Source organism: Toxorhynchites rutilus, chromosome 2 (genome assembly GCF_029784135.1).
Source record: "Toxorhynchites rutilus septentrionalis strain SRP chromosome 2, ASM2978413v1, whole genome shotgun sequence".
NCBI lineage: Eukaryota > Metazoa > Arthropoda > Insecta > Diptera > Culicidae > Toxorhynchites > Toxorhynchites rutilus.
The window spans coordinates 24104587-24123246 of NC_073745.1; the positions used below are offsets into that span (position 1 = coordinate 24104587).

At 38.4% G+C, this 18660-nt stretch overlaps 2 protein-coding genes across 5 annotated transcripts in view; one reads left to right on the top strand and one right to left on the bottom strand.

Moving 5' to 3' along the window:
• Nucleotides 1-18660, bottom strand: part of LOC129764786 (uncharacterized) — a 1146248-nt gene that overhangs the window by 612293 nt on the left and 515295 nt on the right. The gene's annotated exons all lie outside the window — the stretch shown is intronic.
• LOC129764788 (fasciclin-3-like) overlaps nt 1-18660 on the top strand; it is a 262546-nt gene that overhangs the window by 224690 nt on the left and 19196 nt on the right. Inside the window, exons 8-9 of one of the 3 annotated variants that reach the window (XM_055764272.1) lie at nt 15007-15052; nt 15317-16020. In XM_055764272.1, coding sequence (XP_055620247.1) covers nt 15007-15052; nt 15317-15737 — 467 coding nt within the window. In that variant the 3' untranslated portion in view covers nt 15738-16020. Of the gene's footprint in view, nt 1-5276; nt 7974-15006; nt 15053-15316; nt 16021-18660 lie in introns of those variants that run through there. The other 2 variants (XM_055764271.1, XM_055764273.1) reach the window with 2 other exon arrangements.

Consider the following 18660-nt stretch of genomic DNA (forward strand, 5'->3'; position numbering starts at 1 on the left):
CTCCGCATAATTGACTTAATGGAAATTTCTTGATTCGCATGCTGAATATTTTTTACATAATCGATCCAAAGAACAACATACCGCCTCCGTTTATGAACTTTGGAAGTCATTTTCACTCAATACATTTCATATTAATCTTATCCTCAAATCGGTACGTCATAAACAATGCAGCACTACCAACATAAAGGGTGTGTCACATCAAATTGCATCACGGAAAAAACGCTGTAGAAATTCGCCCAGTAGACCGATCCTTTTGAAAATTTTAGACAGTAAAATAAAAACTATTAAACAACTTTTGGCATTTTCTTTTTATTCATACTTCGAGCCCAAGCCCGTATGCTCGCACCTTCCTCTTTACCCCGTCCATAAGGTTCTGTACAACGTCAGGTTGTAGTTTTTTTTGAACAGAAATCCATTTTCTCTTGAAGTCCGCCTCCGATTTGACAACTTTTGGGTTCTTCCGGAGGGCCAGCTTCATAATCGCCCAATATTTCTCTATTGGGCGAAGCTCCGGCGCGTTGGGCGGGTTCATTTCCTTTGGCACGAAGGTGACCCCGTTGGCTTCGTACCACTCCAACACGTCCTTTGAATAGTGGCACAAAGCGAGATCCGGTCAGAAGATGGTCGGGCCCTCGTGCTGCTTCAATAGTGGTAGTAAGCGCTTCTGTAGGCACTCCTTAAGGTAAACCTGCCCGTTTACCGTGCCGGTCATCACGAAGGGGGCGCTCCGCTTTCCGCAAGAGCAGATCGTTTGCCACACGATGTACTTTTTGGCAAACTTGGATAGTTTCTGCTTGCGAATCTCCTCCGGAACGCTGAATTTGTCCTCTGCGGAGAAGAACAACAGGCCCGGCAGCTGACGAAAGTCCGCTTTGACGTAGGTTTCGTCGTCCATTACCAGGCAATGCGGCTTCGTCAGCATTTCGGTGTACAGCTTCCGGGCTCGCGTCTTCCCCACCATGTTTTGCCTTTCGTCGCGGTTAGGAGCCTTCTGAACCTTGTATGTACGCAGGCCCTCCCGCTGCTTGGTCCGCTGGACGAATGAACTTGACAAATTCAGCTTATTGGCGACATCCCGGACCGAACCTCTCGGATCACGTCTAAACTAACTACGCGCTTGTGATCTTTTTCACTGACGGAGCATCCATTTTTGCCGTTCTTCACCTTCCAGTCGATGGTTAGGTTCTCGAAGTATCGTTTTAGTACTCTGCTGACCGTGGATTGGACGATTCCCAGCATCTTACCGATGTCCCGATGTGACAACTCCGGATTCTCGAAATGAGTGCGCAGGATTAATTCACGACGCTCTTTTTCGTTCGACGACATTTTTCCAAATTTACGAAAAGTTGACAGTGAAGCATGGCCAACGTGATCTATACACTCTTATCTGATTATAAGCGAAAGCTGAAGATATAATCTAAAAATTAAATTTCTACAGCGTTTTTTCCGTGATTTTTTGACTTGATGTGACACACCCTTTAAAACAATGTAATAAAATATTAACGTTGAATCTTGAAGGAACTATTTGCACCTTTATTCTTCAGTACAAGTGTACACATATTTTGAATCTCGCAAAAAACGAGGATATTTTTAATGAAAACACCAATGCCTTAATTAGAACTCAGAAACCTACAGCGAGACCACTAAATGACATATGTGAACCTGTAAGATCGAGAGGATATTCAATTAATGATTGACGAAACTCTGAGTACCTATTTTGAAGAGAAATGTTACACATCGAAAATGTGAACGTTAAATCGAGGGTACGTAATAACAAGCGCACGTTATATCGAACCTCCCCTGTAATACTTCAGTAGAAAGTATTATTGTTGCACTTTTCAAAAACTGCGAGCACAAGTTCGTTCAAGACGAAAAAATCATCAGGAAAAAAACGTGTGCAAGTTCTGACAAAACAAAGAAACCGTTTGGAAAAGAACGAAGATTTAAGGGAGTATTCTAGTCTAGAAATTGGAAAAAAAATCAAATTTTGTTTCCTTCATATTTCTGTAGTTTAGGCATACAACAATATACAATACATAGAGCACTTATCGAAAATCCTATTAGTTACCGAGTTAGAGCCGTTTTAGTGATGCGGTATCTAACCTGGTACGGCCATAACAATGAACATCAAACACGTTTTTCTCGGAACAAGTTTTTTTTCAAACTGGCGTATACGATATATCAAGTTCTACTGAACTGATTCATATAAAATTTATATGGGTACAATCCGCAGGCATCTCTCTATCGCATGAACCTATAAAATTTTTTTTTTTAAATTTACTATTTTAAAAAAATCAAGAAACGTAATTTTTGTTCCGTTCAATTTTTGTTTTATTGTTACAAGAAGGATGAACAAATGATGATATAATCTATCTATATATATAAAAATGGAGTGATGTCTGTCTGTCTGTTTGATTCTTATAGACTCGGAAACTACTGAACCGATCGACATGAAAATTGGTATGTAGGGGATTTTGGGGCCGGGGAAGGTTTTCGTGATATTTTGAGACCCCTCCCCCCTCTCTAAGGGGGGGCTGCCATACAAATGAAACACAAATTTCTGCATTACTCGGAAATTAACCAAGCAAACGAAACCAAAGTTGGCATGTGAAAGTTTTAGGGTGCAATAAATGTTTCTATGATGGTTAGACAGTCCTTCCCCCACTCAAAGGGGGGGCTGCCATACAAATGAAACACAAATTTCTGCATTACTCGAGAATTAATCAAGCAAATGAAACCAAATTTGGCATGTGGAGGTTTTAGGATGCAATAAATGTTTCTATGGTGTTAAGATACTCCTTCCCCCTCTCTTAGAGGGGGCTGCCGTACAAATGAAACACAAATTTTTGCATTACCCGAGAATTAATCAAGCAAATTAAACCAAATTAGGCATATGGAAACTTTAGGGTGCAATGAATGTTTCTATGGTGGTTAGATACCCCTCCCCCCTCTCTTAGGGGTGGCTGCCATACAAATAAAACACAAATTTCTGCATTACTCGAGAATTAATCAAGCAAATGAAACCAAATTTGGCATGTGGAGGTTTTAGGATGCAATAAATGTTTCTATGGTGTTAAGATACTCCTTCCCCCTCTCTTAGAGGGGGCTGCCGTACAAATGAAACACAAATTTTTGCATTACCCGAGAATTAATCAAGCAAATTAAACCAAATTAGGCATATAGAAACTTTAGGGTGCAATGAATGTTTCTATGGTGGTTAGATACCCCTCCCCCCTCTCTTAGGGGTGGCTGCCATACAAATAAAACACAAATTTCTGCATTACTCGAGAATTAATCAAGTAAATGGGCGGGACGAAGTTTGCCGGGTTAGCTAGTAGATAATAAAGTTATTTTTTGTTTTATTTTTATGGAGCTCGAAAAAACGTCCGAAATTCGTGTCTCTACACTAGAATACCCCCTTAAGGCTTCAACTCACAAATATTGAACCGGATTTAGATATATTGGTATATAACATTTATTACCAATATATTTGTTGAATTTCGTTTTTTATTCGTTTGTTGAATTTTGAAGAGAAAATGATGTCAAGTTTACTCACTTACCTAATGTTTTTAAATTGGTAAGTAATTTGTATGAGCAATTCCATACCAAATCAACTGGCCGTTGACTCGATTCTTAATATCTTAGAACACCCCCACCCATCTTTATTTTTATATATATTTTCATTGGAAATCTCTTCCAATTTAAGTTTTATGTGCGATGGTGTCGTGGTAAACTAACTAAACTAGAGCTATGAAAAATAATAAATTTATAATGTTGCAATACTTTGTGAAATCGTAGCCATTCAATAAAACTAACATAAAAAATGGAATCTACATACGATTTTTGATACTAAATGCAATCTTTGGGTGAGATTTTTTACCGGTGATTCAAAATGATATTTTTGATAAACAGTTAATTTTTTCTAAATTTTCCAACAACTTTTGAAAACATTATATTTTAATCAGACATATGGATATTGAGTTTTCTGAAAGAAAGATCGATGATTTTGAATACGCCTCTTTCAAAAATCAGTCGTAAATTAAATTGCTCATATGATAATGGAAATTGTGATTTTGGATAGCTTCCATCATATGTACCAAGTTTCAATAAAATCAAAGAGGGTCGGAGGGAAGGGGGAATTGCTCTATAGGGGTCTGAGGTATCACTTCATTCTGGAAAAGGGGTCTCTAGCCCGAAATAGTTTGAGAACCCCTGCTCCAGGTCTTCAGTGAGTTTCGATAAATCCGACACTCTTGAGGTTTCATTTTTTTTTTTTTTTTATTCAAAATATATATTTTTATTAAGGCTCATATGGCGTCAACCTGACGGGGCCGGGAGTTCAATATTTCGACAATGTTTGCCTTATAACTATGTTAGTAATATGTAATCGATTTGTTATTGACACTGTCTATGTTATAATGGATGATTAAAAATGGAAAATGTGGTTTGAGTACATTCAGAGGCACTTTTTGGTAGATTTTTTTTTTGCTTTTGGAAGTAAAATCAACTTGTTCCTGTTTTTTTTTCCATTTCCATACAAGAGGGAAATATGGCTATCAAATCCATATTGACACGATGCAATGGATAGACAGTACTAGTAAACTTCTGGAAACCCCCGTTTCAAATACAATCAATTTCATCTAAATAAGTATATCTATTCGAAGAGCTACGAATGTTCGACCATTCTTTTTGATCCTGTTCATTTTGGCTGAATTACTTATTAGTTTTTGAAAAAAATTATAACAGCTGAAGAACCTAACAAAAGTAGAACAGCAAACTAATTTCAATCATTTGAACTTGCTCAATGGGAAACAATGTAAAAACAGATTGGATTGCTTCTCGATAAGCTAAGAGAATTAAACAATTAGAGAAGAGTTCTCTAAAGATCCAAAAGATTGTTCGAAAGTTGTAAAATTGCGCAACGATAACTCGCGAGATAGATAGGATTAAAATGTTAATAGTGACACCATCATACGCCATACCACTGCACACAAGAATAATGCACCCAATCTGTACCCTTCTTTTCCTCCTCTCTGTTCCACCAATTCGATGCACACATCACGACGTTGTTTGTCCTCCAATATACTGATACAACCCCTTAACAACACACTCTAGCGTTAAAATCTTACACAACCAACACAACACCATTAAACAGTACCAGTGAAAAAACAAACGCAATACAAGCAAAAAACACACATAAATTCTCGTAACAAAAAAAAAACGCAAAAAACAAACCCTGATTCTATTCTCGATTATGTTGATCGGTCTCGTTGCAGGCGCTTCGCTCAACACCGACATCAATCCGGACTCGGAGGCACACATCACGCCCCACTCCCACGAGGACGATCTGCACGACGAGAAGCTGCAGCAGCAGAACCCGGCGGTCCACTACGAGGCCGAGGAGAAGACCCAGCTTCCACCGGTACCGACGGGGGCACCAGGTGACGACGGGACCACCGACGGTATGCCCCAGAAGAACGGCAAACACGAGAACGGGAAGCAGCAGCCGGCGGCGAAGAAGCAGGAAAACGGGAAAGCCGACAGTAAAACCAACACCCCGGTGTAGATTGAGATGACGGAGGATTACGAGACGATGCTGCTGCTGCTCTCATGCTGCGGGGGTGTGGGAGAGGGGCGAAGTGCCGCGGCTAATGCAAGATGAGATGGGCTCGTGTTTAGGAATCGATTCTATTTTATATTTTATTTCCTTTTATTTTTATTTAACGTGTTGGACGCCCCAAACGGCGAGTGGGAGGGAATCGTAGCTAGTGAGATCGAAATTAAATAAGATAAATTGAACCTTTTTCGGATTGATAGCTTAGTCGTGGGCTCTTGGTTTTGGGTGAGAAAATGGACGACCGGAGGTTAGAAATCGCTTAGCTTCTGTGTAGCATCTCCAACGCTTTCGCTCCTGTTGAACATCCTCATTTCCACGGCGATGTGAATGATGCCTAGGCGGGTGGTGAACCCCGGGTCAAAGATCTGGAATAGGTTTATTGGCCGGATTCAGCCTTTCTCGACACATTTGTAAATTCCGCACAAAGCCGTATATTTTGGAGTTTTATTTCTTCTTTTCTGCTCGACCGGAATCCTTTCCACTTGTGTTGGAATCAAACGTAATGTAGGTGATGATAACGAATCATGATGGAAATTTTATTCCATTCGATCTGACAGAAGGTATCGGATGTAATGATTTTCAACCGACGCGCATTGGAATGCTGAATTCGATTAACGGAATGCTTAACCCTTTCGAATTGTATTTCCTCATAATTCCGAAATTTCCCAGTTATGAAAATCAACTTTGAAGAGTATAAAACAATCACTTCTTCAAACCATTAGGCAGCACTTCATCGTCAAGCAAAAATCATTACCCCCCTTCTGAGATGATTAATACACCATTTCCGCAAATCATTTTTCTTTTCGCCCCCGCCTCCACCCAATACCGAAGCCCCACGGCAGCCGAAAGTGATATCCAGTTTCCACTGTCCATTACTCGAAAACCAAGTGACAGGACTCGTAGAGAGAAATAGGACAAAGAACACCCGATGATTAATAAACACGTGCTAAACCAGCAGCCAATAGAAGGCCACTGAAGAAAAAAAAACACACACACACAAACCCAGACAACAACAAAAAACACAGAAAAAAAACCAACAAAACAAAGAGTTATGACCGGACTTCATTTCGTGTTCGAACAAAGAAAGCATAGACGATGACTCCGAGAGTGAATATACATTCCACAATGTTGACCCCCCTCCATAAGAAGTGGGCAGCGGGGGAAAACAAAAAAATTGAGACAAAACGAGGAAAAAAACTTGACGAGCTGCCATTTTTCACGCTGAGTGTGAAAACGAAATTAAGACAATTTTTGGGAGAACAGAAGCGAGCTCAAGACAGCAAAAAAAAAAACGAAAGCTAGCCGAAAAACAGCATGAATGCAAGCGAAAAATTAAAAATATTAAACTGAAACGCAAACAATGAACTGTTAGATGATTTTAGAACCGCGAGAGTGCGGGGGAGGTAGCGAAGCGGGCGCAACACAGAAAAAAGCAAATAATAACGTACTTAAGAGCGCCGTGGGTGGAAAATGAAGCATTTGTTTTAATATTATTCGAACTCGCCCGCTCGGAAGCGGCGGTCGCCGCGAAGGCGAAAAACGTATGATTGTTATTAAATTATCTAGCCGAAAGTGAAGTGATGACGGAAGATCGGTAGTAGGAAAACCGTTCGTATTTAATAAATTCCGCGCGAGCATTAAGCAAGAAATCGTTTTAAACTTTATCGATAAAGATTATCCTAGCTGTAAGCGAGAAAACAAAAAAAAACTTAACAATTCCTTTGCACAAAGTGTCCATATTCAGGAGAGAGCGCTAGCCGAAAAGTAGCAATCACGATGTAGTACTATTATTATTTACTTCAAGTAGTTCGAGTGTAAACTTACGAAAAAAGAAAACAAACATATCTAACGATAAGTGAAATTGTTTATTTATAGAACACACAAAAATGTTTACCTAGTTAGGTTTAATATATATTTTACGATTATTTTAGCGTCTTGTTTTACGATTCAAACTGAAGGGCACAGTCGTGCGCCCAAGAAAGTAAGGTAACCTTTTGCAGTTGGTAGTTCTCAATCTCAATTTTTGTTTGTTTCTGTATCTACCGATTTTTTTTACTAACGATTTTAAACGTAAGCGAACTCTATGTGATCTGATTTTTTTTCGCATGATAAGACTAGCCAGATCTGAAACCATTCAAATAATCTCCGGACGGATATTCGCGAGTATCTTATTCTGTTTTAGAAAAAAAAACATTTTTCGTCGAAGAATAATTCAGAAGTTGGACTTATTTTAGTATCGCAGATGAAATAATAATTGAGTGTTAGATTTATTCCCATTTCATGTAAGGATACATACATACGAAATGTACATAACGAATCTTAAATACTGTTTAGTGAATAAAATATTTCGAATAAAGTTTTTTCCGAATTTTCATTTGGTGTTATGGAGACGCATGGTGCACGAAGATTATGAGTTCAAATTTTCCTTCTGAACTGGACTTTAAGGTCTGTTTCGATTATTCGTCGTGATACTCATGTTTATTAATACGCTGAACCCAACTTTCGTTTAGTCATGAGACATTATGTCTCTAGAATTTTAAGTGTCTTATCTTCAAATGAAAACCGTCTTTCAAAATTGTTCATCGTTACATATTTTTCATCCATTTTCATTCTTAGTGCATTAACGCTTGTGAGTAACACCGGGAAGTTCTCCCTTGAGCGTTCGATAGTAGTTTGACATCATTGTTATGCTCCATCATCCCTGGTACGAACTTCCATTATTTTAATGAAGCTCCCTACTTTCAGGAATGTTATCAAAGTAAGAATGAAGGAAATGAGCTTTCAAACTCATACGACAATCTTATTCATGAAAAATTTTTAGTTTTCATCTGACGGATTTTCTTATAGGCACAATCTTTATTATTGGCCAAAATTCATGCAATCTGTACCTATTATGTAATCCACCCTTTTTTTGAGGATCCGTCGTAGTGTTGACGAACTCCTGATATGCTATATGCATTATAACATCTAGTCCGACGAACTTTCCTGTCATCAATTTTTCTCGCAAGCTTGATAATCAAGCATTCTCTAACTCCAACAAATGATTTCACAAATTACTTCAAATTACTTGAATTACTTCATTACTTCAAATAACATCATTACTTACAAATCCAAATTTTAAATGGTGAGGTGGTGGAAGCAATTTATGGAGATGCACCGGAAATTTTTCCTAGCTCGTTTATTGTCACAGGCTATGTCGAACAGATTTCTAAAATCTTAATTATGTTTCTATTTGTTCTGCATATTTACATGTTTACTTTTTTCTATGTTATAATTTATATAATTTATATATGTTATATATATATTTTTTTCAAAACCTCATCAATATGAGTATCAAAAGAAAGTTCTCGACTAGTAGTACATAGCAGATCATGAAAAACCCAATCCCAAGATGACCGCATTTCCCAAAAACCAATAACTTTTTAAATGGTTTCATTCAACTTGACCTGTTTGTATGTATGTTTGAATGTTTGTAGGGTTGTCCAACATTAATAAAAAATGGATCCCGTTCCTGTTGACTGATTGATCTAAAATTTAGAAAACACCTTTAATTCTACTGTCATTATAAAACTGCGTATTCCGTGATCTTGAAAAATTCGATTTGGCCGTCGCTAAAAAATGTCTGAATGACTTGACTTGAGGACACGAAACATAATAAGCAACATAAATAGACAACATAAAAGGTTGACGCCACTAAATGTTCGACTATGTATTTCCTGCAATCCCTTCATGGGTTCTGAGAAAAGGTGTAATCCGCAATTTTGCAGCGGTCACCATCTTTGATTTACATTTTCCATAAATAATTGTGTTCTACGGGTCAAGCCCTTTCATTCGATACCCATATTGATGGGGTTTTGAGGGTTTGAGGCCGCCATCTTGGATTTTCAAGATCATGGAATACGCAGTTTTATAATGACACCAGAGATAAAGATGTGTTCCAAATTTCAGATCAAACGGTCAACAGGAAGGGGGTTAAATTTCTAATAATGTGGTACAGCGCTACAAATAAAGTTACAAAGATAAAAATTACAAGGTCACAAGCATACAAATGGGTCCACCTAAATAAAACCGTTTAATAAATAAGTGCAAATCATAATTATCTTATGTTTACCGAGAGATTTTTTTTTATGACTCGATTATCCGGAGTGAAAAAACAGGAAGTGGGTTATATCTATGGTATAACCGCAATGGGGACGTAGGACTATCGTTGATTTAGTGATCATTTGTTTGAAGTTGAATCTGAATTCATTCTGAATGAATGAATAAATGAATATTTGGGGGACTTCGAAAACGTACGAAAGCGTTACGTTGGAGGTACAAGGTTTTATGCATCTAATATTGGATACGAAAATGTCCTACTGATGGGGTAGAATAATCTTCAGAAGCTTTCCTGCTAATTGCACTTGATTGAAAAATCACAGAACTAAATGTATTTGGTCTAATACTGCTGTATAGAAAACATTAAAATAAATTCGTTCGCTTGCATGTAATTTTCAATTCCAAGGGGAACTGGCTGATTATTTTGCAGCAACGACATCTTTCCGGATTCTCCACGATTCATCTCGAAATCCACTAGTGGTTAATGGTAACTCGATAACCACCTGTTGATTGCACTTGATTGAAAAATCACACAATTAATTGTATTTGGTCGCAGTATTAAATGGATAGAAAACATTATAATAAACTCTTTCACTTGAATATAATTTTCAAGTCCAAGTGGGACTGGCAGATTATTTTACAGCAACGATCACTTCATTCCGGATTCTTCTCGATAACCAGCGAACGTAAAGAGTTGCACGCTCGTATGTGTGTGGCAGTTGCTTCGATACCTCAAGCGGAACGAATTTTCGATGCTGGTACTCTCTCGGTCGTCTTCTCTTCTCCTTCTGATGGATCGGCTTTTCTGCCCTCACTAACAGTTCCAAACAAACTGCATCTCTTTCAGGTCAGGTCAGGCCAGGTAATGAATCCCTCGATCCCTCGCCGTCCAGCTCATTCAATCACGATGTTGTCTTGTCGATGTCCTCACGAAAAATGAATACGTTTCACCACCAGAATATCGCTTAAGTATGCTTTTTGTGCGTGATTGAATCGAGAGAAGGTGTGGTTTACGATGGCAATTCGGAAGGCAAACTAGAGGGGAATGAGCTCTCTGAGTTTGAAACTTTCGGTAACTGAGCATTAATCGATTGAAAATTATATAATTTTCACGATGCGAAACATTTTCCGTTGCGCGCGCATACAATATCGGATTCGAAAATTTTCTACTTATAAGGAAGAATAATTTTCAGAAGCTTTCCTGTTAATTGCGATTGATTGAAAAACCACAAAACCAAATGTATTTGGTTGCATTGTTATATGGATAGAAAACATCAGAATAAACTCTTTCGCATCAATGTATTTTTCAATGCCCAGGGGAACTGGTAGAGTATTTTTCAGCAACGATTAGATTTTTCCAGATTTTCCTCAATACTCGAAGCCCACCAGCGGTTAATGCTAACTCGATAACCACCTGTTAATAATAAAAGAAATGAAAGACGTAGTCCTACGTCAAAAAAAATAAATACTCCGGATAATCGAGTCCGACCTGTATTTGGTATATACTCTTCGTTGCCCGAGATGAACAATCCCCGCAAAGTTGCCTACCGTTTTCATATTTAAGATTGCGAAGAACCTTTTACGAATTTTCGTAGATTTTCTTGGAGATCTACAGAACTACTTACAGGGATGGATGCACCTGCCAGTACGTTATGGTTGTGGTATGATATTGAATTTAATATAAAGTGTCCGGATTAAAAAGCGTCCGGATTCGAAGGCATCACTATATGTAGTAAAACGATTCCGACATATATTTAAAGAAAAAGAGGATGTCATTGCGTTGCGTCATACTTAATGTTTAATTCAGCGATCAGAATATTGCACCAGAAATCGTCACTGACCATGATAATTAAAAATATAAAAGGTATCCAAAAATCGTTCCGCTACGCGATAAAAACAAACAATCTTACATGTAGAAAAAAAATCAGTTGATTTGGTCGTATAGATCCAGAAATAAGTTTGCCAACAGGTGAGGAGACGAGATTCTCTCGAGTGTCTCTTATTTCGTTGTTTAGATGAAAAAAAGTATGTTCGGCACATTTGTCATTCATTCGGAATTTTCCTCTCATCAGAGATCAAAAATTAAGCAAATTTTTCCATCTTTTTACAAATTCGACTCGACTTCGATTTCGCATAGATGCATGACACTCAATGATGGTTTTTCTTTTCTGAAACTATTCCTTTATTTATTTTATTTATTGGACTATTCGTCGGCTATCATGACCAGGGCTCTGTATAGTCATAGTCAACTGACTATGACTATCTGACTGACTACATCCGTAGTCAGTTGGTAATGACTTTTGGCTTCTTCACGCAGTTTCTCCGCCAAAACGACTAAACAGTCAGTCGGGCGTTTAGTCGCAATCTCCCTCTACCGACTCGACTATATCATTTCGTTCTTCGCAGTCAAATTGCCCTCATTGCATTTTGAAGTGACTTCCCCCAAAACGAATTCGTTCCTCTCTTTCTCTCTCCCATGTACGCGTGCATGTATCGATGTTTGAGTTCAACGTGGTTTGACATACGCTACAGGTGAGCTAGATTTATTTGTGTCGTACATGAAAATAACTCACACGTATAAAATAGCGTGTAGTACGGGTGCGCTATTTTGCACGCTATTTACTAATACTAACGCGAGGACCTTTATAGCATACTTGATAAAGGTTTAAGTTCGTTGGTTTGAGTTCACGATGGGTAGACAACAAACCGTCCATTAATGGGGTAACTTCTGTTTGACGTATAACTACGTCTTTCATTAAGGGTGCCAAATCAGAAAACAGGTCAAGTTTTCATGAAATAAAGTTAACGTTTACTATTTTTTCCGTGAACGGGTTTTGACGATTTACACACCAAACGAATCGGAAATTTCCTTTGCTATAATTTGTTTAATATGCTATACATTACAATCCCATAATCTGTATATGGTTTAAATTGATGAAAATTGGAAGCATTCTCATTTCCTCATACATTTGTTCTGTCCATTTGTGTGCTTTCCCGAACAGAGCTGTCAATAACGAGTAACTTATCAACGAGCAACGAAGGGAAAATCGTAAGATGTAAAGTCTCCGTGAACAAAGGAAAACAAGAAGAACGATGGGGAATATTTTCCTAGAGTATAAACAGTGGATCTCGCTGAGGCAAACTTTCAATCTTCGTGAGTAAATCGACTGAACAACATCGTTGCTGAGCGAGCTGGACGGCGAGGGATCAAATGTCTTTCTCAAGGCAATGGGGGTGGAGGAGGCCTTTTTGAAGGTTAGGGACGAATGAACTGAATAAGTTTAAAGTCTCAAGCAAAGAAGGAAGGTAAACTTTCAGTATCGTTTTGTATTCAAAGCAATGAATATCGCTTGTTCTTCCTTGTTTTGCGTCATCACATGTCTTCATTTCGGATTGAACTGTGGACGCGAACAAATTATTCACTCGCTGATGTCTCTGGCATTGTAATCATTGCATAAAACTGACGCCATTGCATCAAGGTTCTGAGCTACACAATTGTGTGGGGAGTCATCAAGCTAGGCTATCGTCAGCTCACTAAAAAAATAACTGTTCTGGAATTTTGTCAGTGATATGGTTTCGCATGACGATAGGAAAACTCTCTCGACAAAGGATGACAGCTAAGCTAATCTAGACTGACAATATTAATGGGAAGGGCTTCTTTTGAGAAGAGCGCAAAACGGAGATAAGGATGTGTATATTTAGTTGCTTCAAGCCATCGATATATGGATATTTGTGTGCGTACGTACGTGCTTCATAACTCGTACGTAAAAATAGTTCATCTTCGCTACGCTAAAACCCCATTTGTATCTGCTCCCGCGTGAATTGGCCATGTAACGATGCAATAATGGTCTTATTTTTATGCTATGATTGACGATTGTTTGGTGTTGTATTGTTATGGTGTTGTTATGCAGCCGTAATGATGAATATAAACAAGGAGGGAAGATAGCAGGAGGGAAATATTTACACTAGGGTATTAGTAATGTATCTCTGCTGAGGCAAATATTCAGCCTTTGTCCAAGCAATTAACATTGTTTGTTTTCTCCCATCAATGCATTGAACTGCCGCTATGGTGAAGCAGGCGATAAGGTAGTGCACCAAAAAATTATTTGGGGAATACCAAGTTGTTCAATAAGTTGTATTAAGTTATTAATTTATTTGAGCTCGCGTGCCAGTCACAAAACTGCTTTCAACTTGGATTGCATTTGCGCTAATCTTGATCATAATGAAGCAGTGCTACTCTTTTCGAGGTTGTTGAGATTAACAGATGAAGTTTATTTTGTTTATTCGGACTCCAAGAAAGTAAATGTCGTTCTGGAATTTTGTATGTAATTTAGCTTCGCTTGCCAGTAGCAAAACATTCTCCACTAAGGATGACAGCTGCGTTCATCTCGAGCATGTATTGTTCTGCGAGCAAATGATTCTACAATAAAAAAAACATTTCAGGGCGACCAACCTGGTAGAATGGTTATTGCAAAATTTTCGTTGGATTATTAAATAATATTCGCAGTTCTAAGCAAGCGACTTCAATTAAACCACAGCGTAGTTCTACGTCAACAATACGTCGTCCTCGTTTTGTTCTTACTTCTTGAGGGCTGGGAAATTCGACACCAGGCCATCTCAAAATGACAATATTTTCAAAGAAACAAAACCCTATATAAAGTTATAAGTGAGAATTGTTGCTTTAAAATCCTAATAATCAGTTAGTGCAGTAGAATTCAAGTTCGTCGCGACGAGAAAGTGCTTGTTTTGAATATTTGTCCCACCACTTGGTTTCAGCTTTATTTTCTTCATGTTCTCTCAGTTACTCAGTTACGACAACGTACAGGTAAACTTCGATATAACGTACCCTCGTTATAACGTACCCTCGATATAACGTCACTCGATATAACGTACACATGATCGAAGTCCAAAAAAAAATTTTTTTTTAATTTTTTTTTCTGAAAGAACAATAAATTATCTGTATTTTGATACTAAAGCTTGTGTTGTAACATTAATCAATCCCGAAATACTACTGTTTTGTGATTCCGGATTCTAAATGAATCAAACTTCAATCAACTGAACAAAGGGAAACATCATGAGAAAAGTTGGCTTCGTCTTCTTATTGATTTTATTCATCAACCTTACTCAAACAGCAACACAATGAAGTAATATAAGCTACGTTTCAGAGTTCTTTATTATGCTTCGATATAACGTACATTTCGATACAACGTACAATTTTGAAAGCAAAATGTACGTTATATCGAAGTTACCCTGTACTTAGTTGATACGAGTTTCTATTTGTATAATTTCAGGAAAAGCAACTTCTGCCTCCGCCAGCAACGCAAAGATAGGAGAAACGTAAGTATTACCAAATCATTCCCAGCTTCATGTACAGTCACACATCACTAGCTTAGCATAGAATTTCTATAACACAAATATTAGATGTAGTTCTTAAAAAGATTCCCTCCCTTCTCATCGCCCCTTCTTCATCGTTTGCATCCGTTTTCTGTTGGTATTAATTTTAGTTCTCTCAACTTCTTCTCTTCCTCTTTTTCCGGTTACTGTTGCAAACAATTCAAAATTACCCCCAAAATAATTACCAACCCAACCTACTAACACCAGCGATACTACTGATGATCGTGGTGCTGGGCAACAATTACTACCATCCCCAACTACAACAACCACAACAGCCGCATCCGGATTAGGCGGTGACACACCCCGGGATAATGGCTCCCCAAAAGTGTACAATGAAACCACGATTCCTCTCATGCGGCCAAGAAACCTGCGCAATCCGGATCTGCTGCAGTCGGCAATCCAACGGGAGCCTCAGCTTTCGGTCACCAGCAACAGCAGCAGTATCGATTGCGCCAGCATCAATTCGTGCGATTCTTCGATCACCGGTAATCCCAACCAGGTTGGGCTTCCGGTGGTAAAAACCAATCGATGGATTCCTTCGCAGCAGCGAGAGCTGCTGGAGAAACAAGCAAATCTGCTAATGTCCGGTGCTAACATCAAACGGAAACGGGAAACGGAGATTTTCTAATCGTTGGTGTGGATTTGGTGGTTCAAACAAAAAACCTGTATAAGCAATATCTTCCGATAAATGTATAGATTTCCAAAATCAGGATTAGGATAGTTGACAAAGATATCATGAAATATTCGCTTTTCACGCTTGATTACCATTACCTGGTTGCATATTTTACCATTGTTTATTTATTGTTGATAGCATTTTTAATGGCAATCACTCAGTGCAAGTATCCTCCCAGTCAAGTGTGCTGGGTTAGTTGCCAATAGCATTTACCAATTATATTTTGCGCCCTCTTGCCAGGAGTCAGAAGGACAAATAAACATAGGTTTACACAAATCCGTTACATACGTATCTTATTATCACAGCATGTTGTTTCCCGCCAAATGAGCAAGCGCTTTAATTATGACAAATTCTCTCGGAATCTTTAACCTCGTCTTCTCGTCGACTCAATGCTCACAGCAGCTCAGGATCAAACCCCCATATTCTCGGTACGCACTGTGACATATGTCTATTTGTGAAAGCGGATTTCGTTCCCTCCAATAAAGCAGCTTCTGTTCATACATGAGAGATATTCTTCCATTCCAATACTGCTGCAGACTATAAATCGTCCTAATGATACCCATTCCCATGAATTTTCCAGAGGTTCCACAGCGGAACTCCTCAGAGCCTTAGAATTTTTGCTTCGATATGTTTGTTCAACACAAACAAACGGTGGGTGATTCAAAAGTGGGAACAGTATTAAATACAGTATCGCCTTAGCATCGGTTCCACAACCTGTGGTAACTTAGCTGAGAGTTCAGCGACAGGATTCATGCGGAAATTCTAAACTAAATTAATTAAAGTCTACAGAAGGTACCGGGCCGGATGTGTGTGCGAGGGGGTGTATATAAAAAAAACAATGGCAGCATCTTCAAAGGCACTCTGGTGCACACACCCTCACACAATCCCACATATTTATGTCTCAGCGCAGCATCCGGTGGCGTTCTGGCGGAAGGAAAACTTGTCTGGTGATGGGGGGAGGTAAATGTATGACCACTTCACGACACACTTGCGCCACATTTCCGCTCGGCTGACTGGCTCGGAGAAGATGCGAAGATTTGTTATCATCTGAGTGCGCTAGTGTCAAGGATCAACAGCACCCGGTGGGGTAGCCAACTGGCAGCTAATGTGTACAATCATGCGAACAAACGCCCGTACACCGAAAGGTATAATCGTTATTGCACTGAGGTATCCGCTTGCCCGGCAACGACTTTCATTGACGATGAAATACAAGATTTAATGGAATGCTCGAGTCCATAAAAAGTGGCAGCTGGCTATAGTCACCTTGTAGATTATGATTTGATCGTTTTGGTTATGGTACCGATAAATAGAGTGACCTATTTTGTCGTGAAGAAAACTAGAAATGGAAAAGCAGTGGAAAATTATACAAGCAAAAAAATTATGACCAACGATCTTAATCCGATCTAAGATGAAATAAAAATAAAATCTTGATCCAAAAAATACACAGGCAGAATTTATAAAAAACATATAACATATAATACATATAACATAATACATATAACATATAATAATCTAACGATCTAATAAAAGGTTCTAACCATCAACTTAAATTTGACGTATTTTCTTTAATTGTGCATTTGTGAAACATAAACACTACTCAATATGTATGTGTATGCGTGTAAAATGGTTCCTACGTTTTGATTTTGACGTTCGGTCTTCGGAACTCACTTGAAAATTTTGCACACAGAAGGCGTAAACCTAAGGTTGGCATGGCATTTTTTTTAATATAGCCAAATCGACTATGAGTACGTGATTAGAGCGATCAATGAAAGTTTATTTAGTACCAGGAAGCCTGTAAATTTCCCCATTTCGATTTTCTTCATTTAAGGAGATATTCTAGTCCAGAAATAAAAAAAGCAAACGATTTTTTCTTCATATGGCCTTTGTAAGGATTATTCGAAATTGTTAATTTTTACCGAGTTATAGCCATTCTAGTTACGCGATATTAGTCTAGGACGTCCTCGATTCAAAACATCGAACGCGTTTTTCTCGAAACTACACCCAAACTAGCGTTGGCTGAAAACATTACATCTTTGGCAGAAATGATGCAATTTCGGTCAAATGCACAAATAATGAGCTGTTTTATTAGCTTAACAAAGGTTTGTATGTATGTATGGGAGCAGACATCTCTTTCTTTTTTCTTTTTTTATTTCCGTTTGGGATTGTACCAAAAAATTCAATACGATGTCAATGGGGATCGAACCAAGGCCGGCTAGAATGCAAAGCTCTTTCACACGACCACGATATCCATATAGCTACTAAAGGGTGTGTCACATCAAATTGCGTCACGGAAAAAACGCTGTAGAAATTTAATTTTTAGGAATTATATGTTCAGCTTTCGCTTATAATCAGATAAGAGTGTATAGATCACGTTAACCATGCTTCACTGTCAATTTTTCGTAAATTTGGAAAAATGTCGTCGAACGAAAAAGAGCGTCGTGAATTAATCCTGTGCACTCATTTCGAGAATCCGGAGTTGTCACATCGGGACATCGGTAAGATGCTGGGAATCGTCCAATCCACGGTCAGCAGAGTACTAAAACGATACTTCGAGAACCTAACCATCGACCGGAAGGTGAAGAACGGCAAAAATGGATTTATTTATTTATTTATTTATTTATTTATTTATTTAAATCTGATTCATCTGACATCTGTGGTCTTAATGAATAAATATATAATAATATAGTACAATTATTTATACAATCGACGAACTAGTTAATCTGTTTTTAAAGCGGCTGGATGTCTCGCCGAAATCAAATAGATCCTCCACCAATGTGAAAGTTCGAATCATCGACGACAACGGTTCGTTGTATCCGAATAAAGTACGATGAAATCTGTTCTGTAGCATGGATCGCTGTCGGAGAGGTCGTTGAGCAGC